This window comes from Phoenix dactylifera, chromosome 16 (genome assembly GCF_051530095.1).
Source record: "Phoenix dactylifera cultivar Ajwa chromosome 16, Ajwa_hap1_PhDact_Kaust_v1.1, whole genome shotgun sequence".
NCBI lineage: Eukaryota > Viridiplantae > Streptophyta > Magnoliopsida > Arecales > Arecaceae > Phoenix > Phoenix dactylifera.
The window spans coordinates 13,973,882-13,997,443 of record NC_143205.1 but is presented as its reverse complement, the minus strand read 5'-3'; the positions used below and the strand labels follow the sequence as shown (position 1 = coordinate 13,997,443).

Genomic DNA, 23,562 nt, shown 5'->3' with positions numbered 1-23,562 from the left:
CTTTGTATGTCAACTACACATTTCATTGGGTTTGGTCGACGAAAATCGATCTCTCGCCACAAACCCTGTAGATTGTTATAATATTTTTCTATAGATCCACCTGCTTGTTTCATTCGAGATACACGACGTCTGAGTTCGTATACCTGAGAGGTGTCAGTTCCATCAAAGTATGTAGTAGCAACAAAATCCCATACCTGCTTAGCCGTTGGATAGCGAATAAAGTTCACGACCAATGATTGGTCCATGGAATTGATCAACCAACCTTTCACTATGGCATTCTCAGTGCGCCACTTACGAAAGGATGGGTCGGATTCTAGAGGTTGGGGGTAATCTCCATTGATGTATCCCAGTTTGTCCTTTCCTGAGATGTACATCTCAACAACCTGGGACCATAATCCATAATTGGAACCATCAAGCTTGATGCCGATTGGAACCATCGAGGAATCAATGATGGAAGAGGGGGAAGTATGGACCCTTGACAAAGCCTCCGTCATCTTTGACGTTAGATTATCAAGGATGCACTACAAGAAAATTGGGCATTAGCGGCGCTTTTTTTGGCCATTAGCGACGCTTTTAAGCGTCGGTAAAAACCATCCTGACGCTATCCCAAGCGTCGGTAAAGCGTCGCCTATGCTACAGTGGATAAAATATTTTCCAACGCTTTCAAAAGCGTCGGTCATTAGCGACGCTTTTTAGCGTTGGTAAAGTCCAATTTAGCGACGCATAAAAGCGTCGCTAATTGCAATTTAGCGACGCTTTTTAGCGTCGGTAACTAGCGATGCTTTAAAGCGTCGTTAAAGTCAAACCTACCGACGCTTTAAAGCGTCGGTAATAGTTAAAACACCGGGATTTTAACGACGCTTTAAAGCGTCGTTAGAGTATGATTTTTTTTAAAAAAAAATTAATTTTTTTTTAAAACTCTGTTTACAAAATCAAAGGCATTCACACTAAACGAGATTATACTCATAGCACAATCAAACATATTTATCAAAACATTCATATTGTCAAATTACATTCATATTGTCAAATTACATTCATACTGTCAATTTACATTTGCAATGTACTTCCACTATGCAATGTCCTGGTCATCTCCAATATGCGGTTGAATGATCCCTTCCCGGTGAAGCAACTCCACATCTCTTGAGGTGTTGATGATGGCATCCAGAAACTTGGTATATTCAGTGACATCCATCTCGTGTCTCCTGCAACTTTGCTCCAAAGCAATTAGGTTTGCAAAAAAGAAGGAAGGGACCATATTCTCAAAGTTCTCACAGTGATGGATATAACTTCCTCTTAGGAATCTCATGAAGATGATAATATACAATTTACCCAACAGACTGAAGAACCTTCTCCAGTATTATTCACATATATGGATTCAGAGGAGAGATGCCCATGTACCTTGTTCAAGCTCAGGCAAAGAAATGGAAGGCCATATATTTGGTCGACAGTATGATGGGTACCTAGATGATAGAGTCCAATTGAAGTGATCAATAAACATAAGAGAACACATGTAAACATATGATTATAGATAAAGTCATAGTACTAAGAAGCAATTTCCTTGAAAAAAAGAAGACAAGGAAAAGGCACAGTAGCATTGAATGTAATGAATCAGCTTGTAAAGCTGTTCTGCATGACAATCATGATTGCCATGTTGGAGATGATATGAAACTGATCTAGTTCTTAGATCACATGAAGAACATGTAAGCCACATTATTGGTGCAAACATAAGGATAAAAAGACACCATATGTGTAAAGCCCTGTCAACATACGAGTATGTGTTGGGCCAAAAATCTCCTACAAATCTCCATTCAATGTTCCATATCACCAGTGAGTTATCAAATCAGAGTTCAAAACATTCAGTAATGCTTTAAACAAGATAATAACGGGAGGCACAATTTCAGTGAAAAATAAGCAAAAAGAGCTCAGTCAGCTAAACAAAGAAGCAGAATAATAGATCGAGTAACACAAATGGTGGGAAGGAGGGAAATACAAGAGAACAATCTTGTTATCTATTAATCATGAGCTTGTAACACAATTTTTCCCACCCAAAACAATTAAACCTCAAAAGCACACCAAAAGAGAAGAGGAAAGACCTTCAAGCAATAACAATACAATGGACCAATTTCGGTCAATAAAAAGCAACAAAAGAAAAGGTTAACTCCAAGAAAAAGAGAATTAATAGAATTAGATGTGAGACATCCAAGCCCATACTTTATCCTCGGATTCTAGTGATAACAACAAGTAAATGAAGAAAATCCCAGGAATTAAGGAAGAATATAGCTATCCACCAAAAAGCATTAACACAAAATAGACAACGTACAACTATAAATCCAAATTTTATAGATTATGAAAAAAAATGTAATGATTTAGACGAAATATTCTGAAAGACTCTGGAGATGCAATGATAGAACAAAAACTAGTAAAAAAAAAAGAGTCAGGTTTCACTTTCGCCCATAAAGAGTCAGGTTTCAAGACCACATGCACAGCCATCTTACATAAGAAAGCATACCTCATTTGCGCCAATAAACACAAACTCAGACCACCATGGTCTTTTGGTATACAAACATTTGCTCAAGAAACTAGATGAAGACCCCTCCTATCAGAAGTATGTCCCCATAAAACAAAGCCCGAAAGCTCCTTGTCAAGTCTTGTATTGATAGATAAAGGCATACTGACACAGGATATACAACAGATAGGAATAGATGAAAGCACAAGTTGGAGTGAGGTTGTTCTACCAGCCAGAGATAAAGCCTTCCATTTCCAACTTGCAATCTCCGTTGCCACCTTATCCAATAGAAAATTAAAATTCAAAGAGGCCAGAGGCATACCTAATAGAGGAACCCCTACATATTTCCACACCCCCTGCTCTCCTGCATGGAAAAAACCTTGCATATATTAGACTTAATTGCTCTTGGGGTTCTTGGGCTGAAGATAAGATGGGATTTAGATGTATTAATAGCTTGGCCGGCTATAATTAACAAGCATCAACAAGGGATTTTAAGTAGAATTCTATCCTTTACTATCGCCCTTGCTACTTGCATGTCATCAGCAAAAAGTACATGGGATATTGGAGGGGGTTTGGAAAACTCTCATCACAGCAGAAAACTCCGCCAGCCCCACCGCGTCGGCCCCACCTCTCAGGAGGGGCGGGAAGAAGAGCCAGTACCCGGTGCCGACGATCAACCCGAGTGCAAGCGGCGCCGCCACGACGGGGTGCAGCCGCCACCAGCCGGCCTTTCGGGCCTTCCTCTCCGCCACCGTGAGCAGCCCGTGGAGGACGAAGAACGCGGTAACCTCCCCGGTGGGAAGTGCCAAGGTGAGGTAGTAGAACATGAGCTCGTGCATGAGGCCGGAGACGAAGAAGGTGGCGAGGATGCCGGCGTCGAGCCCCCAGCGGGCTTGAACGGGGTCGTAGACGGAGGGGCGGAGGATGGAAGAGACCATGAGGTTCCAGCGGCGGCCCCAGAAGTCCTGAAGGGAGGAGGCGCCTAAGGGGTTGTTGAACTGGGGCTCCAGCTCGAGGCCAAGGAGACCGGTGGCGATCTTGGCAATGGAGGCGAGACCGAGATCTAGGATCAGGTAGATGTGGCAGCAGTAGATGGCGAGGAGGAGGTACGGATGCATTCTATCACTATAGCGGTAGCTGGAGATGATGGTGGCCAAGAGGAGAACCCTGACGGCAGTGATGAGGCGGTGAAGGGTGGATAAAGATGAAGAGATGGGAGGTTTGGGCTTGGGTTTGGTTTGGATCTTGACAGGGAAGAAGGAGGTGAACAGGAAGGGGAGAAGGGGGAGGGAGGGGCAGAGGGGGCCGAGGCCGAAGGCGAGGAGGAGGAGCTTGAAGAGGGCGAGTAGCACGAGGATCGTGATCCAGGTGACCAACGTGGCCGGCACCGCCACGGCCAGCGCCGCCCCCATGGAGAGCAGGCCGAAGACCCCTCCGTAGAGCACGGAGGCGTAGAGGGCCTTCCAGCCGGCGGCGGCGCGGGAGGAGGCGGAGGCGGCCGCCGAGTTGTACCAGGAGCGGATGGAGAGGAGGAGGTTCCAGGAGGAGGAGAGGAGGAGGGAGTAGACGACGAGGAAGAGGAAGACCCACGTCCGCCGCTTGCTCAACGCCTGCATCAGCAGCGACTCCCCCCATCGCGACGACGGAGAGCGCTCGGCGGAGGAGAATGGATGAGATCGGTGAAAAGGGTTGAGAAGAGAGGGAGTCGGTCGGCGTGAGATGGGGATTTAGGGCTTTAGAGGGAGGGGGTCGATCGGGTTTTGGAGGAATGAAGTCCGACGACGCTTATAAGCGTCGTCGTGTTCTGATTAAATATTCCGTTCTGTACCCAGACGCCAAGGCTTAAAGAAAGCTTTTTTACCGACGCTTCTCAGAAGCGTCGGCGGTTACTGTCCCCAAAAAAAAATCGCCGACGCTTTTAACTAGCGTCGGCAATACAAAGTCGGCAAAAACCTTTTCTGTTGTAGTGATGCTTTCGGTGGAGTCCGCCATGGGAGCCGAGCAGAAACTTGATCCCTGCCTGAAAGACACAGAAAAAGGAGAAGGATCATGAACTCTTAATGAGTGTGGTAATCTCCGGCCTGACCATCGACTCCACGACACTCATTGAGATTCAGAACCTGCTCTGATACCATGAAAAACTTCTTTCTCATTGTTATTCTTTTCCGTAAAGAATGAATATACATTTATAGAGATACAAGAGAAGCTATTTTAGGAAACTATTAATCCCAGCATAACGGGATTCCTAAATCTAGTAATTCCATAAAATATTTACGGCTACATTTAGCTATGAATTCCCGAATGAAGAAGTTTCTATATCTGTTTCTTCCATGTTCGGCTGATGGAGGGGCTCATACCCACAGTTAGGAGTCCTTGAATGAAGGGATTCCTAAATAGGTTCTTTCCATTCTTGGCTGGTTGAGAGAGACTCACGCCAACACTAGGTAGTCTTCTATATTACTAGACACTCAAGTTCAGTTATTTGGGATCTGATCGTGACGTATATACTCAATTGCGAGATATGTTTAACTGTAGACATTGGGGGCTATATTTATTGTAAAGCCCCGTAATTATGCCTTAAAAATTAAAGGTAATTAAAGATCAAAGCTCCAAGAACAAGTAATTGATTAACTCTTCACGTCTGGGCTCCTGCCCTTGTTTCTCGAAAAGGGAGGGTACCGCCTACGGCTTGGCTTGGGCCATGAGCCCTGGAATCACAATGCTTCTTAAGGTTTGGATCAGCAAACTTATCTTATTTCCTTTCCCCAACTAATTTCAAGGTCCTCTACCTAAAAGACCGTTCCATCTATTGCAGCTAGAGGTCCTGGATTCGAGCCGCTACACCTTCTCAGGAGAGCTTGATGTGGGAATTAGAAACATTTTGGGTCTAGTCCACCTGGATATATCTTTCAATGGATTCTCAGGAGTCATCCTTGATAACTTCCATGGCCTAAAAGGAACTAGATTTTTTTTTTTTTCGGAGACACTTTCCTCGTGCAAGGCCTTGAAAACTTTGGACCCAGTTGAAAATCATCTTTATGGCCAAATTCCAACAAGCTCGTTCAAAAACCTACACGCTCTCTCCCAAGTCTCACATTCCAAGTATAGTTTTTTCAATATCATAGAAAAAGTGGGAGCATTTTGGGAGTGCTGGAACTTTTTGACTGCCTTCGTTCTAACCATGAACCATCAAGGAGAGAAGAAACCGGAAGATGGAATACAAAGTTCTAAATGGTTTCTCAAAGGTTCTAACCCCTTGTGGCTGAGGAATTTTAAAGGATTAGAATTGCTAGATTTGTCATGGAATTAATTGACTGGAGCTACTCCACTGTGGATGCGTGAGCTGGATAATGTCTTCTGCTTGGACTTGTCTGTTAATTCACTGACTGGGGAGACTCCTCTAAGTTTGACTCAACTCGAGAGCCTTCTGTTTGAAATTCCAAATAGTGATACATTTTCAGATGATCAGTTTGCAGTATTCATCAAGAAAAATCACTTTATTGAGGCACGACACACTGGGTAACCAAGTTTTCCTCCAACATTACATAAAGCAATAAGTGGGCAGGTTTTGGGATAACGTTACTCAATTATGACTTGGGTGTCCTGAATTCAAAACACAATTACAGCTTCTCCACACGAGCGGAAGTAAGCTTGCATACATCGATCCTTCGTAGACTCCACAGCATCAGGAGCCTCATGTACTAGAATATTTTTTAAAAAAATATTTGAGCAACAACTTATCGAATGGATCCATCTAGAATGAGTTTGGGAATATCTAAGCATGAATCACCTCTGTGTTTCTATACCTGCTAAATTGTTGGGCATGTGCAAGTGCAACTCATTGATGATGGATTTATCTTTCAATAGTCCTTCAAGAATAATACGTCAATCTCTTGCCTGGCTAACAGTTTCGTCATCCTTCAGCGTGGCCCATAATTGCTTAAAAGATCCAATCCCAATAGGAAGCCAGTCCTTTAGCTTCCCAATCACATGCTTTGAAGGGGAGCTTGGACTATGTGGGGAATATTTCTTCTTCTGTAACTCAATTGAGGGTCCTGCCTCCCCTCCAGCCGCATTAAGCATGGATTCGTGAGGCAATGATGCAAGAGGATGAAAATTGTATCATAGGATTGGAAATTGTCATGGGAACTATAGTTGGCTTTGCTACAATAAATATCTCAATCATGATTGCATGGAATACTTTTTTTTTTTGATACAGCAGCAGCGCATACAGCTTGTGTTAAAGTACAACCAATCGAGTCCAAAAAAAGAAAATGGCGTAAACAAGGAGGGGTCACTGCATCACACATCCATAGAACTGCTCTGGAATGTCGAGCAACCAACGAAGCGACCAAATCAGCGGCCCAGTTCACCTTCCGAAACACATGGACAACCTGAAAGGAGTCCAAATCACTCGCCAGTCTGTGGATGTCACCCAACAATGGGTGCCCACACCCTTGTCAATCCTCTTCTCATATCTAACCGATAACCATGGCAGAGTCCCCCTCCAGGCACTCTACTATCACCGAGCACATACATGGCGAAGGTAATGCCCTCCCAAGCTGTCCAAAGTTCTGCCTCAACGGCGGTCATGCCATCAATGTGTTGTCCTCTTGCTGCAATCAGCCTGGAGTCTTGGTCTCGGATCACGAAGCCCATGCCACTACTAGCACCATCGGCGGTCGCACCACCGTCGAAGTTCACCTTGAGATGGCCGGGGGGTAAGGGCACCCAAGAGAAAAGGACAAACCTCGATGCTGCAACAGTAGAGCGGGGGTCCCAGATGTCTCTAGCCATCCGAGATGAAGTCTCAGCGATAGCCACGGTGATCTCTGCAGTATGTAGATGAGTTTTATCAACAACTGTCCTCACGGGCATCCTCCTCTCCTTGAAGAGACGGATGTTTCTGTCCAACCAGATGTGGTAGGCAGGTAAACATAGAAGATGCCCCACTCCGTAGAACTTGGTTTCCAAAAGAAATCCCTTAGGAAGCACAGAAAAGCCTTAGCTGACTCCATCGTCCGTTGCATAGGAGAGGAAGCGCACCTCCAGATCTGAACTGTCCGAGAGAACCCAATAAGAACATGACTGATGATCTCCTTAGTATCAGGGCACATCTCGTACCTTGAAGAAATCCGAACCTCTCTCTTGGCCAGCACACTTCTGGTTGGCAGACAACTCCAAACCATCTTCCAGATGAATAAGGCGACTCGAGGGTGGATTTGCAGCCTCCAAATCCACCCTCCCTCAATCTATCTAACAGGCTCTCTACCGATCAAGGCATACAAGTCCCTGACCCGTACCCTCGACCTCCCAATTGAAGCCCAAATCAGTCTGTCCAGCCCCGGCCTGGAGGGGATAGGTAGGGTCATGATCCTCTCAGCCATCGACTCACCAAAGGCCTCCCGGATCACCACCTTACTCCACCTGCCCTCTTTAGGAATAAACAGGTCACAGACCCTGCATCTTGCCAACCTCGCCGAATCAACCAGCATTGGCATACGATAGAGCGGAAACTCAGTCATCCATCTATCCTCCAGCACATCAATGTCTCATCCATCGCCAATGGCCTATCTGGTTGCAAAGAGCACCAACGGGGCCTGAGCACAAATCTCTCTCCATACAAAGGAACACCTGTGCCCTGCCATGACATCCACCGCCGCCAATAGGCCACCATAGTTGGCTCTCGCGAGGGAACACTACAAATTATCGGGCTCCAGAATGATCCTGGCTGCAAGTCTTGCTGCCAGTACCTCTCATCTCGCCACCAAGGAATGCACCCCTAATCTGCCACATCTGACTGGCTCACAAATCACCTTCCATGATACCAGGTGGATGCCCTCTCTACCACCCCACTTGCCCCAAATGAAATCTCTGAAAAGCTGCTCAAGCAATCTCAGTAGCGTCAAAGGCAAGATGGTGTTGGATAGCAAATACACCGGCATCGAACTGAGCACCAATCGCACTAGAGTGACTCTGCCTATCATGGAAAGAGCACCCATCTGCCAGCCTCAAGTATGTGTCTAATGCTATACTCCATGGAGGACTTTGATGCGAATATGCTAGCCAGTGATTAGCACACCCAAAAATCTTAGAACACCGTCCTGCTTATCCACCCTTAGAATCTCCTTGATATAGGAGAGGTTGAGAAAATTGGAAGGCTTTTTATTTAGGTTTTATGATACAAGAGAGCTTGAGAAAATTGGGGTACTTTATTTTGGTTCTCTTCTTTGGAAGCACCATAGTTTTAATGCTCCAACTTTTATTATTCGAGACATTATTAAACACCTCTATACCGCTAGTGTCGTGATGGATGCAATTTTGATTATTAAACACCTCTATAATGAAGTTGGTGTGGTCGGACAATTTGCAGGCGTAGTGGTGGAGGCTGCAGGATTTAGGAATCGGACAACTTATAGTCTTATTATACCCATTCCACACGAGTCGCTCGGTCACAAGTAGGGCGAGGTCTAGGTTTGGGTAAATCTAGACCTAACCCTGCACCCAGGTTTTTTTTTCCATACCCTGCACAAGGATCAGGTTGGGTTCAGGTCTGGAGAAAATAACATCATTTCCCATCAAAGTTTTCAAGTCGAGTTCGGTAGCATTCACACTTTGAGCTGGGATTCTCGCTCGCATTTTCTGCTATGGTGGGCCCTCCTCAATCACGATTGTTGTGGCATACAGGGACGGTTGTGATTAGTAAATAGGCCCTCTTTAGTCAATCAACCGAATGGAGAGGAACTGAATTCTGACACTTTAATAAAAATTTATTCATAAAACGTCCAATTATATGCTGCAAAAAATAAATCATTAGAAGCACTTGGTAGTTGATTATATGACGGACATCGGCAAAAAATTTTCAAATACACTTAATCCAAAGTTAAGTACAAACACCATAACATGTTTAATGTGATTAGTTTTATCTTTTATACTTTATTAAGTTATAGTATTAAGTTTCATATGCTAAGAGTTTAGAAACAGAAAGATATGTAAATAAAACTAGAATTATATATATAAATTTATCCAGTAATTAGCTGGAACCAGATTAGGTTAGGTCAAAAAATCTCAAAACTAGATCTCACCCTAATTTTCAATGAGTTCGGCTTCAGATCCATACCAACTAGGGTTGACAATCGGGTTGGATCAGACATAATCGGATCGGGTCAAATGTTAAACGGGTCAGAAAAATATAAACCTGAACCTGACCTGTTTATTAAATAGGTCAGAAATTGCAACCTGAACCCGACCTATTTAATAAACAGGTCACTCGACCCGACCCGTTTAACCTGTTTATTAAACAGGTCGATTAAACATGTTAGGTTGGTTTATGTTTACCCGTTTAACTAAATAATATTGTAAATAACTAGAAATAAAATACTTAAAATAAAAGATGACCTTTTTTGCCCGCTGCCTTCTCGGCTTCTCCCGACACATCCGCCGCTCCCCATCACCGCCGCCCGCTGCCTTCTCCCGACCCGTCCGCCGTTCCCCATCGCCGCCGCCCGCTGCCTTCTCCCGACCCGTCCGCCGCTCCCCATCGCCGCCTCGTCCACGGCAACTCGGCTGGTTCTGGCGCAGGCCCACTCCTCCCAATCCGAGCCCTCGTCTGCCCAGCCGAAGCGGATGAGGACCTTCTCCATCTACCACTGGAAGCCTGGAACCCCGACGATCCCTCCAAGCCTCCGCTCCAGAGCTACGAGATCGATCTCGCCGAGTAGATGGAGACTGTACCCTGGATTGCGAAACCCTTGAGTTGTTGCGCCGTTACCTCCATCGCAGTCCGTGGGCTTGCTCGGGTCCCTGCTGTGGTCGCCGTTGATGATGAGGCGGAACTAGTCGGCAAGGGGGAGGAGAGGGCGGAGGCGGAGGTTCGGAGGAGAGGCGAGGGGAGGGCGGAGGCAAAGAATCCGGAGAGGGCGGAGGCGGAGGTCCGGAGGAGAGGCGAGGGGAGGGCGGAGGTGAAGAATCCAGAGAGGGCGGAGGAGAGGAAGAACCAGGAGTCGGGAGAGGGACGCTGAGGGGTGAAATTGAAATAAAATCAGAGAAATCCCTAGAGAGAGAAGTCGCAGTGAAATTGATCTGAGCGGCGTGCGCGCCTTTTTGGGCCAGAAAATTTGATTCAACCTATATTAAATGGGTTAAGCGGGTCAGACATCTAAAACCCGTATCCGATCCAAATAATAAATAGATTAAACGGGTCAACCTGTTTACGATCCGAACCTGTTTAGGCCAAATCCAAACCTGTTTATGGTGGGTCGAATACGGATCGGATCATATTTTGCCACCCCTAATACCAACCCATTCACGAGTGGTCGATGTTGCGTTCATATCAAGGTTGGGTCAAGGCTGTGTCAGAAATCAAGTTTGCATGTTGGAATAAGTGACCAGTACCCTAGGCAGAAACCAGCCATATATTTGAAATGGGTCCTAGCGTACTGAACTCTTTATTTTCCTAGAAAAAATCTCTTTCTACTTTTGTCTAGATTGATTGGGATAGAAACTTATTTTCAGATCTCTCGTTGGGATGATCCTTATTTTTTTAATCCTTGAACTATGCAGAGAACGTGACACGAGCATGTATTAGATGAGAAAGTATGACCAGCAAATGTTATTAGGCTTAACAAAACTAATCAGGCTTCGTCTAATCTTTCTTAATAATAAAGAAGAGAAAGTGCATTTAAGTATATAAAAAGCCAGCATATAGTATGTGTGTGTGTGTGTGTGTGTGTGTGTGTGTAGAGAGAGAGAGAGAGTGAGAGAGAGAGAGAGAGAGAGAGATAAAGTATGCATATATGTATATATGTGCCCACGTGTGTGTGACAGAGAGTGAGTAAGATAGAGAGAGAACATAATATCTGGATGTTGTCTGTTTATTAGCCTTCTGTTGTCTGTTATCTTAATCAAAAATACCTCGGTAGCTTAAAATTTTCACCCAAACATTTAATCGATGTGTTACGTCAAGTGATCTGTCATTGATGAGCTCATTGAGTGTATATAGGCGTGCTGCATTGTAGCATCGTGCATCGGCCAATATTAAGGCTACAATTTTGTTCTATCAATTAGGATTCTTGTGGTACTTGTATCTCTACCTATTTCCTCACTTCATTAGCAAAATGTTGCAAAAAGGAAAATGCAGAGTCATCCAGTGAGCATGTTTTTAATCCAAAATAACACAATGACCTCACTATTCCTAGTATTTCTGGATTTTTAATCTAGATGTGCAAAGATGCACTTTTTTTAAGTTGTTGTTTCCATTTTTTTTGTTGTCATTCGAGCTTTGCGTGTTCTGATCTAAAAAATAAAATAAGATAACATAGCTCTGAATGTTTTGTCAACTTCCGTTTGGTTCGCATGAGCATGATCTGCTTCTGGGTGGTGTTTGAAAAGTTCAGTAGCTGTTTTCTTTATGCAATTCATCATTATTCATGCATGGTTCCAAAGTGGCATGCCTTTATGCTTGATAAGAGGTGGTACATTATTTGAATATCAAAGAAATGAAAAACTTAATTCTCAGCTTAATATAAAGCTTGATAACAATTGTGTAATGTATATTGTCCAGCTTGTGTCACTCGCAATGTTCATTTGTTGTTCTTTGCATTTCTCTGTCATATTCCTATTATCTTGCGAAGATGGAACATTGAGAAAATGGTGAAGGTTCATTCTCATTCATTTGATTCAGATAAAATAACTGCTGCTCAAAGATAAGTATCATAATGATTGCACAACATCTGGAAATGATTCCGACAAGAGATTTATTTTATTTATATGAATTTATGATGTTCTTCTACTTCATAATTTCCTGTAGTCCAGTATCAAGAACTTTCCTTGCATCCCACTTTCTTGGCGCTAGCTTTCCACCTTTCCACTATACCAGCTCTGAGTGTTCCAGCATTATTTAACTTCTAACCTTCTAATGAATAGGCCGTGTGCAGGTTTAACGTAAAGTTTGGCTGATGCCGAGGACATTCAACCCCTTGTCTGTGACAATGGTACAGGGATGGTGAAGGTGAGAAATATGTTTGCTATCATATTGTAGGGCTGACATTTAGGAAAGAATGGAGGAAGTTGCATCTAATGTTTTCACGTAGTGTAAATACCTTGAATCCTTCTTTGCAATAGGCTGGATTTGCTGGAGATGATGCCCCTCAAGCTGTTTTTCCAAGTATTGTTGGCCGGCCCTACCACACTAGTGTCATGGTTGGGATGTGTAAGGACCCGTGCGGATGTGTATTTAATTCCACAACGGTTATTTACTGAGTAGATTTTAGGTACTTATACATTATCAAAGAATCCAAATAATACCTTCTGGTTAACCATTTTGGGTATGTCCTGGGTTATTATAGGATGAGACAAAAAGATGCTTATGTTGGTGATGAGGCCCAGTCCAAGACAGGTATTCTGACTTTGAAATACCATATTGAGCGTGGAATTGTCAGTAATTGGGATGATATGGAGAAGATCTGGCATCATACCTTCTACAATGAGCTCCATGTAGCACCCGAAGAACATCCAGTTCTTCTCACAGAAGCCCCTCTGAACCTGAAGGCCAACAGGGAAAAGATGACACAAATAATGTTTGAGACGTTTAATGTTCCTGCCATGTATGTTGCCATTCAAGCTGTCCTCTCCCTCTATGCCAGTGGACGTACCACAGGTATGTTTAGTTATATGCAAATATGTTTGAATGTTATGTTATTGAATCTTTTCTGTTAAGGCACTTGGACATAGCTTTTTCTGCCAATTTTAATTTATTCTGTTTAGTTGTGCTATATGATTATGTGGATAATCCAAGTCTTTTGAGCATATGTACATGCTTTTACCCAAGAACTGGTAAAGATAGGATAATCAACATTTTTCCCTCTATTTTGCTGCTGCTCCCTTGGCCATCAAGAAAATCTCCGAGACAAGATTTGTTGTTTTAGTACTAGATCCCATACCGGTGTCACACTAGCACAGTATCGATGCATTATTGTACGAAACTTTTTTTGCATATTGAGTGCTGATATGCCATTCATACCATGTGCTCGTACGAAACACATCATGAAAACTTTACAACAATGCTTTCAGGCTCATTTTTTTCACGTTAAAAATTAATTACCAAATGCTTGTCCATATCAGCTCAATCTGTTCACTCTGCCCAGGTATTGTGCTGGACTCTGGTGATGGTGTCAGCCAAAGAGTCCCAATCTATGAGGGATATGCACTTCCATATGCTATCTTACGGCTTGATCTTGCTGGTAGAGATCTGACGGATGCTCTGATGAAGATTTTGACTGAGAGGGGGTACTCCTTCACTACCACAGCCGAGCGGGAAATTGTTCGTGACATTAAAGAGAAGCTTGCTTATGTAGCGCTTGATTACGAGCAAGAGCTCGAGACTGCCAAAAGCAGCTCGGCGGTTGAGAAAAGCTATGAGCTACCTGATGACCAGGTCATCACCATTGGGGCCGAGCGCTTCAGGTGCCCTGAGGTGCTCTTCCAGCCTGCTCTCATTGGTATGGAAACCCCTGGTATCCACGAGACTACCTACAATTCTATAATGAAGTGCGACGTGGATATCAGGAAAGACTTGTATGGGAACATTGTGCTTAGCGGAGGGTCCACCATGTTCCCGGGCATTGCCGACCGTATGAGCAAAGAGATCACTGCACTTGCTCCTAGCAGCATGAAGATCAAGGTGGTGGCACCACCTGAAAGGAAGTATAGTGTCTGGATTGGAGGTTCCATCTTGGCTTCTCTAAGCACATTCCAGCAGGTAAACCATTATCAATTGTCCTCTCCCCCCAATTTTGGATCTGCCTTGGTGCCCTATTTTCTTTCTCCTCTGATGATTCTATTTGCTTGGCCTTTTTGAATGCATTGCAGATGTGGATATCCAAGGCAGAATATGATGAATCTGGACCAGCTATTGTTCACAGGAAGTGCTTCTAGATGTTCTTTCAGGATATTGGTTCTGCATCTTTATGTATCTGATGGTAGTAGATGCATCTGAGGTATGGTCTTGTTGGTTGGTTAATTTTATGTTTGATTTTTTTTTTCTTTTTTTGCCCTTTTTTTGATTTTTTTTTTTTTGTTGGTTGGACTCTTTTTCCACCTTGTTATATCGGACATATTGTTATCTAAGTATGGTAGATATGTACCTGTGCAAGTAGTTTGGATTGAGCTACTCTGAAGGTCAATGCTTTGCTGAAATTTCTACAACGCTACTACATCCTCCGTTGATCATGTTCAGATTTGTTGTTGGGTTTGTTTGTTGATCTCTTCGGTCTTCTTGCTAGAAGAATTGTTTTTTTTTTACCCGCATTCTGACTATCAAAGCAGTATGCACTTACACATGTTCCTGTAGTGGTTGATGAGATTGTGGTTCATATCTTTACTCGTGCATGGATGTGGAAAATGTGTGCAATTTAAGAGTCCCTATGTACGCGTACAGAGATCATGTGTAGATCACGTGATGCATCTTTGAGGGACATCAATATCCGGGAACATCAAATTGAGAAATTTCTAGCATTATCCTCCAGTAAAAGTGTTCTACTATTAAGACTCAGTATTATCCTTCAGTGAAATGGTTTTACTTGTTAATGAATCCAAAGGTTAACGTTGCATGCTAGTCTGGGGCATTTTGTTGGACTTTCCATTCATGGTTTCTGCAGACTTGACCATGAAAATACTATTATTCCGAAGAAAAGGATCAATTGTAAACTTTGATTAATGGGAGCTCTAAGAGACCTACGGGGGAGTGCAAGATCTCCTCGCTGATCATGCCTTACAATTTATGAAGAGTAGCTATGGTTATCTTTAGTTTTCTTTTTCTTTTTTTTTTTTAAGAAACAACTTAGGCACGTCCTTTGAGGGCTTGAAATCTATCCAGAAATTTACAATTTTCTAGAGAACTGTCATCCAGGCCATACTTAGAAAAATAATTTATCTATATTCTTTTATATATTCGAAAGTGGCTTTGGAATATGTCCAATATTCTTCTAAGTTGCTAAGGTTTATTCATTTTTTTGTGTAATATCTTTTATGCTTCTCGGTTCTACTTCTTTGTCGATGGAAGTCCAATTTACACTTTTGACCCATGCAAAATTGAGAGAGTTAGATGATTCATAGGCATGACAAAAAAAAATAATGGAATTTGTTAAACTGAAGACTGAAAGGATCCAATCTCTACTAAAAACAACAAGAAAAGAATTATATAATCATAATCGTTGGGAAGAAAAAACGTAAAACTAACTGATTAAAATAAAAAGTTAGATATATTAAGTAAGAAATATGAAAGACTCTTTGGATTCCGCACAAGAAAATTGCCAAGAAAGTAAGACTTTAGAGTTTGTTAGTGTATTAGAGTAAGAAAAGATATTTTAGGAATAAGAGATAAGATCATTTTATCTAGCTGATGAAAAATTAATTTATCCATCATTGAGATAGTTAAGTGTTTCTACTCATTTTACGGATAAATTATGTTCATAGAAATAGTTAAGTGTTTCTACTCATTTTTCTTTTAACCTCCTATGCCGGCTAGTCTCGCATAGAAACTCATATGTGCGTGCCTGGATGGTGCTAATGTTTGGTGTTTGCGAGTGGGTTCCAGATTCTGTTGGGGCAGTCGTAAAAGTTGGGTGAGGACGATATCAGAGGGTCAAATTGATGAAATGTTTGGAAGGGGATAGAGCGTCCTTCTGACGTATATAATGTTAAAATAACAAAATCTTTGACGCGTGTCAAAGACGTTCTCATCTGTTCTGCCATGAAAAGATTAGAAGAAGACTGATAATACTAGAGCATCTTAGGAGTCTTTCCGGGAAGACAAGCACACCTTACCCAAAGAGACTAGATTTCCACTCAAGTTGCACTCAAAAAAAATAAAAAAAATAAAAAGTGGTCCAAGGAGTTGCGCGCGGTGTGCCCTGGAAGACCAGTACCCTGTCTTGTTCAGCGCCGGAACAATAAAAAAAGCAACGCCTTCCGCGCGCTTGTTTCGGGGGCTGCACCTTTCCGATCAATACAAGGCTTTCCAATCCCACTAGACTAAAAAATATATTATTATTTTGAATTGTTTATTCAAAAGTATTATTAGAAATTTAACAATATTTTTATATAGGATTATTTCCAAGTAGCTATAAATGGAGACTCCTCCAGATATCACCCGGCCAAGAAATCCCACTAGCTATAAAGCCTGCATGCATGCTCTTGGAAGGTCATCCAAAGCCTCCACCAAGCTATATTGTTCATTGTTTTCCTCTCAGACTTCCAAGTAGCGCACATGGGATATCTCTCCAACTCACAGAGGGCATGCTCTTGGTGGTCGTCTCTTATGCGTGCAACTCTTCTACTCTTGTGTCCTTTTGTGCTCTCATCTCCCCAATCTCCTTCTATCCCCACCAGAACTGCAACCTCCTTCGCGGGGAACAACAGCAAAAGCGTAGGCGACCACTTGGCTCTCATTTCATTCAAGTCCAATATATATGATGATCCATATGGGGCTCTGTCCTCCTGGGACAACAAGTCGCTTCATTTCTGCCAGTGGCAAGGCATCACATGTGGTAGTCGGCACCCTGAGAGGGTCATTGCTCTGGACTTACCCTCCCTTGGCCTGGCCGGAACCATATCACCATCCGTAGCCAACCTCACCTTCCTCAGAAGACTGAGTCTCCAAGAGAACAAACTCGACGGATCCATTCCTCAAGAGCTCGGCCATTTGCATCAACTGGAACTTCTCAACCTAAGCATGAATTCTCTGGAAGGACAAATTCCATCCAGTCTTGGCAACTGCAGACATCTGATTTCGCTTGACCTAGGTAAGAACCTCCTCAACGGACAAGTGCCCCATGAGTTGGGATCACTTCATCAGCTCATCGACTTGGTCCTCCAAACGAATAATCTTACGGGAGCCATGCCAATATCTTTGGCCAACCTCTCCTCTTTGGACTCCCTCGACTTGTCGCACAACATGATTACGGGCGACATCCCACCTTGGGTAGCGAACCTGACCTCCGTCACCTTTTTTAATCTTGAAAGCAACGCTCTGTCGGGGGGCATTCCATCTTCATTATGTCGTCTTCCCTCTCTTGCTGCCCTCGGTGTACAAGAAAACCAGTTATCAGGCATGATTCCTCCCTGTCTCTACAATCTCTCAAGCATCCGTCAATTGAGCGTGGGGCTCAACAGTCTCGGAGGGACCATCCCATCTGACATAGGTAGCACTCTTCCCCACCTCATAAATCTCGAGATGGCCGGCAATCACTTCACCGGACTTATCCCTTCTTCATTATCCAATGCTTCTGGACTGTTTCGCATACAGCTCCAAACAAACAATCTCCATGGAAAAATCCCTCGTAACCTTGGAACCTTACAGAACCTGTCGATCCTGGCACTTTTTGGGAACCAACTAGCAGCCAATGTGGCCGACGATTGGAGCTTCCTTACTGCTCTAACCAACTGCAGCAAATTGAGAGCACTAGTGATCGGCTACAACCGCCTCTCTGGTGTCTTACCCAATTCCATTTCCAACCTCTCCACAGATATCCAGATCCTTGATCTTTCAAATAACCAGATATCTGGAAGCCTGCCTTCAGGTATAGGGAATCTTAAAAACCTGGGTATACTTTACTTGAATGCAAACCTTCTTACTGGGGACATTCCTGCCTCTCTTGGAAATCTTAATGCCCTGAATGTACTGGATATGTCTTACAACAATTTCTCCGGCCAAATTCCTCCTTCAATGGGAAACATTAGTCAATTGAATTGGCTCTCTTTGGGAGTAAACATACTGAGCGGAAGTATTCCAACCCACCTTGGAAACTGCAAGAACTTGCAGGCACTAGAACTCTCCTACAATCATCTTACAGGCCCTATACCCATAGAGATTCTTAGCCTGTCTTCCCTATCTGAAGCCCTACACATATCACACAACGCATTACATGGGTTCTTACCTTCAGAAATTGGCAACCTGATAAATGTCAATGACCTCGATTTTTCCGAGAACAGACTGTATGGCGAAATCCCTGATAGCATCGGCGAATGCGTGGTCCTTGTAAACCTTAGTCTGGGCGGTAATTTTTTTGAGGGGGTCATCCCGAAATCATTGGCCAATCTAAAGGGCCTTCAATTTCTGGACCTCTCGAGCAACAACCTGTCGGGGCATGTACCAGAGTATTTCCAAATGTTTCACTCGCTCCAGTTTCTGAATCTCTCTTCCAACAACCTTGAGGGCGAGGTTCCGCTAGGTGGTGTCTTCACAAATATGAGCAAATTTTCACTTATTGGAAATCGAAAGCTCTGTGGTGGAATCCATGAACTGCACCTGCCACCCTGCCCCTCTACCCAACCCCATGGGAAAAAACACAAAGCTGCTATCTTGGTGGTGATCATCGCAGTTTCCAGTGGAGTTCTAGTTGTGACTCTGATTCTCTTCTTCGTGTTACTTTACCGGACTCGAAAGACAAGAATGAGATGTTCATCCATGGCTGCCATGAGAACAGAACATGTTAGAGTCTCTTACGCCGAGTTGGTCAGAGCAACTGATGGGTTGTCTTCAGCAAATCTGATTGGTGTTGGGAGTTTCGGTTCTGTATATAAAGGGGTCATGGACTGGGATGATATAAAGATGGTTGCTGTAAAGATACTGAACCTTCAGCAGCAGGGGGCTTCAAGGAGTTTCATAGCTGAATGTGAGGCCTTGAGAAGCATCCGACACCGGAACCTGGTCAAAATCATAACTGCATGCTCTAGTGTTGATTTTAGAGGTAATGATTTCAAAGCATTGGTTCTTGAATTTATGGAGAATGGTAGCTTGGAACGATGGCTGCATCCGGAAGTGAATGAGCAATGCCCGATGAGGAATTTGAATTTAGAACAGAGAGTGAGGATAGCCATCGATGTGGCTTCTGCACTGGATTACCTTCATCATCACAGCCTGGTGCCAATCGTGCATTGTGATCTCAAGCCGAGCAACATTCTTCTGGACGGCGACATGACTGCCCGTGTGAGTGACTTCGGGCTGGCGAAGTTTCTCTCTGAATCTACTAATTCATTCTCCATGTCTGCTAGCTTGGCAGCGATAAAAGGATCGGTTGGATACATCGCTCCAGGTGAGAATCCATGCACAAATATTTCTACTTCTCAGTTTCTTCCTACGTACGTAGGCTAATATAGACTACTAATGAGCAGCTAAAGACAGATAGGCTAATCTGGTTCATTCATTATAGTGCAACATATTTCTGCCTTCTGATTTGAATTTATGCTTCTAATATAATCTCTCGGTGGCATAGAGAAATGATCCACTTCTTTGTTTTGTTTGTGGAGCGATTTATCTTGAATGTTTAATTATGTTTTTGCCGTTGTCTTTGTACAAACATATATCAGAGTACGGTTTGGGAAGCCAAGTATCGACCCAAGGAGATGTGTACAGTTATGGAATACTTCTTTTGGAGATGTTTACGGGAAGGAGACCCACTGATGAAGCCTTCAATGAGAGCCTAGATCTTCATCGATTTGTTGAGATGGCTTTTCCTACTCAAATTATGAACATCGTAGATCCGCAGTTGATACGAGAGGAAGAGTATGAAATTATCAATGACAGGATACGAGAGTGCTTAATTTCAGTGATCAACATTGGGCTACAATGTTCCAGCAAATTACCCAAAGAACGAATGCATACGGGAGATATTGTTAAAAAAATGACCGCAGCGAGGCAGATACTTGGCCGGGTCTAAAGTCATAGAGAATGGTCCACAAATATTAGTAAGATATTATGAAGGCTTACGTAAACTACATTAATATGTAGCCGCCGTTACTTCCCTATGCCGCTTGTTTTTGCTGTTGCTTCCTATGCTCATTCCCTTCGACCTGTTTTCAGTTTTTAGTTTTTCCCTTTTGTTTGGGCCTGCTATTGTTTGCGGGGGCTCTCTTTGGATTTGAAATGAGTCTTGTCATAGTTGCGCGAGCCATTTTTTTCTTGACACACGGGAGAGGTCTCTTTCTGCCTCCATCTTGCTTGCGATTTGTATATTTCTACCTCTTATTTTGATGCTTTTTATCTTTTAATCCTTCCACTTGGTAGAGAAAAGGAAACAAGCAAGTATAAAATGTGTTGTGATTAATGGAAATGTTTAGTGTTAATTAACGTGATTACTTTTGTTTAATCTTTCTCAATAATAAAAAGTGTGTTAACTGTGTACAAAATTAATATAAGTATATATAAAGTGTCATGCCTCGAGCTCGGAGCGCGGCAGATGCTGCACACCTGCACGGCGGACCGTATAGGCATGCAAGGTTGCAAATCATATCGAAACAATGACAAATTCTTGAAATTTATTTATTTTTTATGAATAATTTATTCGAAGCAAACTTCTAAAGTTTCAAAATACCATATGTCAACATAAATCAAATACTCTAACTAATCTATTTAAAATGCCAATAACTGAAGGAATTATCGGAATCTAGTGCACTCCCCAATTTCGTACGATTAAGCCTCTAGATCTTCAAAACAGACAAAATATGATAATGAGCTACATTAGCCCAGTAAGCAACATAATACTCTAGCTAGAGTGGGGTCAAAGCATCCTAAATATTTAATCAAAATATAAAGTAATGACTGGAAAATAAATCCGAAATAACATATTTTTCTTTTGAAATTTATTGAGCATTTTTATAAAAACTCTGATATCATAATCCCAACATAAATAGGCTGCGACCATGTAACCCAGTGGCATGGGTTGCACAAAGTGCCAGAAACCACTATTGTTAACCACAGGTAGTAACGGTGTCCAGAAACCACTATTCTAGTCACTGATGGCGCAATGTCAAAACCAGTTCCTTACATATTACAAGTCGACAGGTTCAATGAATAATCTTCAATGGCGGGGACAGAACAGATCATAGTCATACTGAGAATACATACATATAAAGCAGATTTTATAAGTCGCCCAGTCATATTTTACAGATTTCATAACATATAACAAAATTTTAAAATGATTATTAATATACCTGATCTGTTTAACTAAGTACAATATATATATATATATATATATATATATATATATCAAAATTTAATCAATTAATAATTATTTTATAAAATAATTTGGAAAACATACTTTGAAGTATTAGGTTAGTTATCTTTTTTCGCTTCAATAATTCCACTTCAATTAAATGGGTCAAATGTACCTATTTTAATATAATTAAAATATTGTACATTTAATTATCATTTCAGAAGTCAAGCGGAATGCAAATTAAATACTATTAGAGCACGACCTCGTGCCCCCAAATCAGATCAATGGTAGTCAACCAGCACGAAGAAGAACGAAAGAAAAGAGGAAAAGGACTATCAAAGCACCAATCAAACTTGGCTTGATCATTGCCGATCTCCTTGACTGACGGCCACTCGAACGACATCTCGGAAGGCGGTGAAGCTCGGCCAAACTTGGCGGCTGGCGGCTGGCGGAATAAGGAAGAAAAGGGCCCGGGTAGAGTACACTGTTTTTGGATGAAGGCCCGGTGATTTGCCGGTTAATTCAAAGAAAAGCGATGGCTAGATGACCAAAAGGAAGAGAGAGAGGAGGCAGGAGAGAGAGAAGAAGAGAGAGGAGGAAGGAGAGAGGAGAGAGAAAACTCTCCTCTTCCTACTCAAAACAGGGGATCTTTCTCCCCCTTCCTTCACGATCGGTTCTAGAGGCGGCCATAGTGGCCAGCTCCGACGGCAACAGGAGGCGGCTCCGCCAACCTCGGTGGCCGACGGCGGCAAGCAAGGGCCAGCGACGAAAAAGAAAAGGAAGAAAGGGCCGAAAACAGGGGTTTCGGCCCCTCTCTTCCTTCCTTCGAGTTCTCCAACGGTGGGACTCCAGTGACAGCCGACAGCATCAAAGGGGACAAGCCCTCTTCTCCAGCGACAAGGGCCGGCAGCGAAGGAGGCCGGCAAAGGAAGAATCAATAGGGATTTTCAAATGTAAAAATAGAGGATTAATCAGAGCCTTTTTATTGTCGAGTTTTTTTCGGCGAACAAAGAAACAGAGGAGAAGATGATCAAGGCTCATATCTGTGATTCCGGCGAAGCTTCCGGCGGCGTTCCCAGCGACAAATCAAAGAAGAAAGACCCGCAAGAGAGCTCGGATCATGGTGATTTCCTTACATAAAGTAAGGCATACGTATTATTAAATATGAGAGACTGAAAGATGAAATTAAGTATGACTACGTCATTAAGTGGGAGTCCAACTCATAATAAAATAAAAAAATAGAAAGACAGAAGAAAGAAAGAAAGGAGACTTGTAGTTACCTCTGTGATGTGTTCTGAATGGCATGTGGTACTGGCGTGGGCATATCCCTATTGGACTGTGACGCAATTATGCTTGCCATGGTTGTAAAACCGGATGATCTTATGCAGAAGGACTTTCCAATGCCCATGACTTCAGAACAAATATCAACAGAATACTTGCAGGAAAATTATACTATTGAGAGTACAAAAACTTTATTAAATAATAAAAATATTGCAACTTAATTTTGAAGCAAAATTCTCTCTTTAAGGACAATTAACCCTTCTCTTCAAAAATATTTATTTTTAAAAAAAAATAATAAGAAAAGTTGGTAATCTCTATATGGGCCGAAGCATCTATTTCGTTTCACAATAAGAGCCATGTTCGAGCATTGTGGAGAAGAGAGGGCTTTGAAAGCACTCTCTCCCCCTCTCTCTGTCTCTTTCGGTCTCCGCCGCCATCTCCTTCTCACTCCCTCCCTTCCTCCCTCTCTCGTTTCCTCCTCCTTTCTCTCTCTCTCTCTCTCTCTCTCTATTTTTCTCTATTTCTTTCTTCCTCTCCCTCTCCCTCCCTGGTTTCTCGATCCAAAGGCCGGAATCATTTCGGATGGCTTTTGATACGGTTCAATACACCTCAAATTGGACTATTCGGGACAATACTAACGACCTTGATGCAATCTATATGATGTCATAGTCCCTTTTGCGGAGATGAGGGGAGCTTGGGAGGATTTGGTTTATGCAGTCATTGCCTCCAATGTAATTCTTGGTAGGGACTCTTGGATGGTTATCAGCTGGTTAGTTGATCAGC

At 42.8% G+C, this 23,562-nt stretch overlaps 3 protein-coding genes and 1 long non-coding RNA gene across 6 annotated transcripts; 2 read left to right on the top strand and 2 right to left on the bottom strand.

Moving 5' to 3' along the window:
• Positions 1-313: 313 nt before the first annotated feature.
• On the bottom strand, positions 314-4,122 carry LOC120104174 (putative long-chain-alcohol O-fatty-acyltransferase 5). Its single transcript, XM_089927680.1, has 2 exons — positions 3,099-4,122; positions 314-417 (listed from the first exon to the last, which is right to left on the bottom strand). Exons 1-2 carry the CDS (start codon positions 4,120-4,122, stop codon positions 314-316), a joined length of 1,128 nt encoding a protein of 375 aa, XP_089783806.1.
• Positions 964-3,076, bottom strand: LOC120110294 (uncharacterized). 2 transcript variants are annotated; one of them, XR_016398787.1, is made up of 2 exons: positions 2,510-3,076; positions 964-1,460 (listed from the first exon to the last, which is right to left on the bottom strand). It is a non-coding gene; the product is annotated as an uncharacterized LOC120110294 (long non-coding RNA). The 2 variants fall into 2 exon arrangements; XR_016398788.1 differs by having other exon boundaries at positions 2,829-3,076.
• Positions 4,123-12,506: 8,384 nt separating the features above from the next.
• Positions 12,507-14,709, top strand: LOC148699758 (actin-7-like). The gene is made up of 5 exons (XM_089927859.1): positions 12,507-12,515; positions 12,629-12,714; positions 12,853-13,163; positions 13,651-14,264; positions 14,375-14,709. The coding sequence occupies exons 1-5, from the start codon at positions 12,507-12,509 to the stop codon at positions 14,438-14,440; spliced, it is 1,086 nt and encodes a 361-aa protein (XP_089783985.1). The 3' UTR covers positions 14,441-14,709.
• A 1,975-nt stretch (positions 14,710-16,684) lies between these two features.
• Positions 16,685-22,690, top strand: LOC148699755 (uncharacterized). 2 transcript variants are annotated; one of them, XM_089927905.1, is made up of 2 exons: positions 16,685-19,599; positions 21,720-22,690. In XM_089927905.1, exons 1-2 carry the CDS (start codon positions 16,773-16,775, stop codon positions 21,740-21,742), a joined length of 2,850 nt encoding a protein of 949 aa, XP_089784031.1. In that variant the 5' UTR covers positions 16,685-16,772; the 3' UTR covers positions 21,743-22,690. The 2 variants fall into 2 exon arrangements, with proteins under 2 accessions (XP_089784031.1, XP_089784030.1); XM_089927904.1 differs by lacking the exon at positions 21,720-22,690 and adding an exon at positions 19,874-21,126.
• The last annotated feature ends 872 nt before the right edge of the window (positions 22,691-23,562 follow it).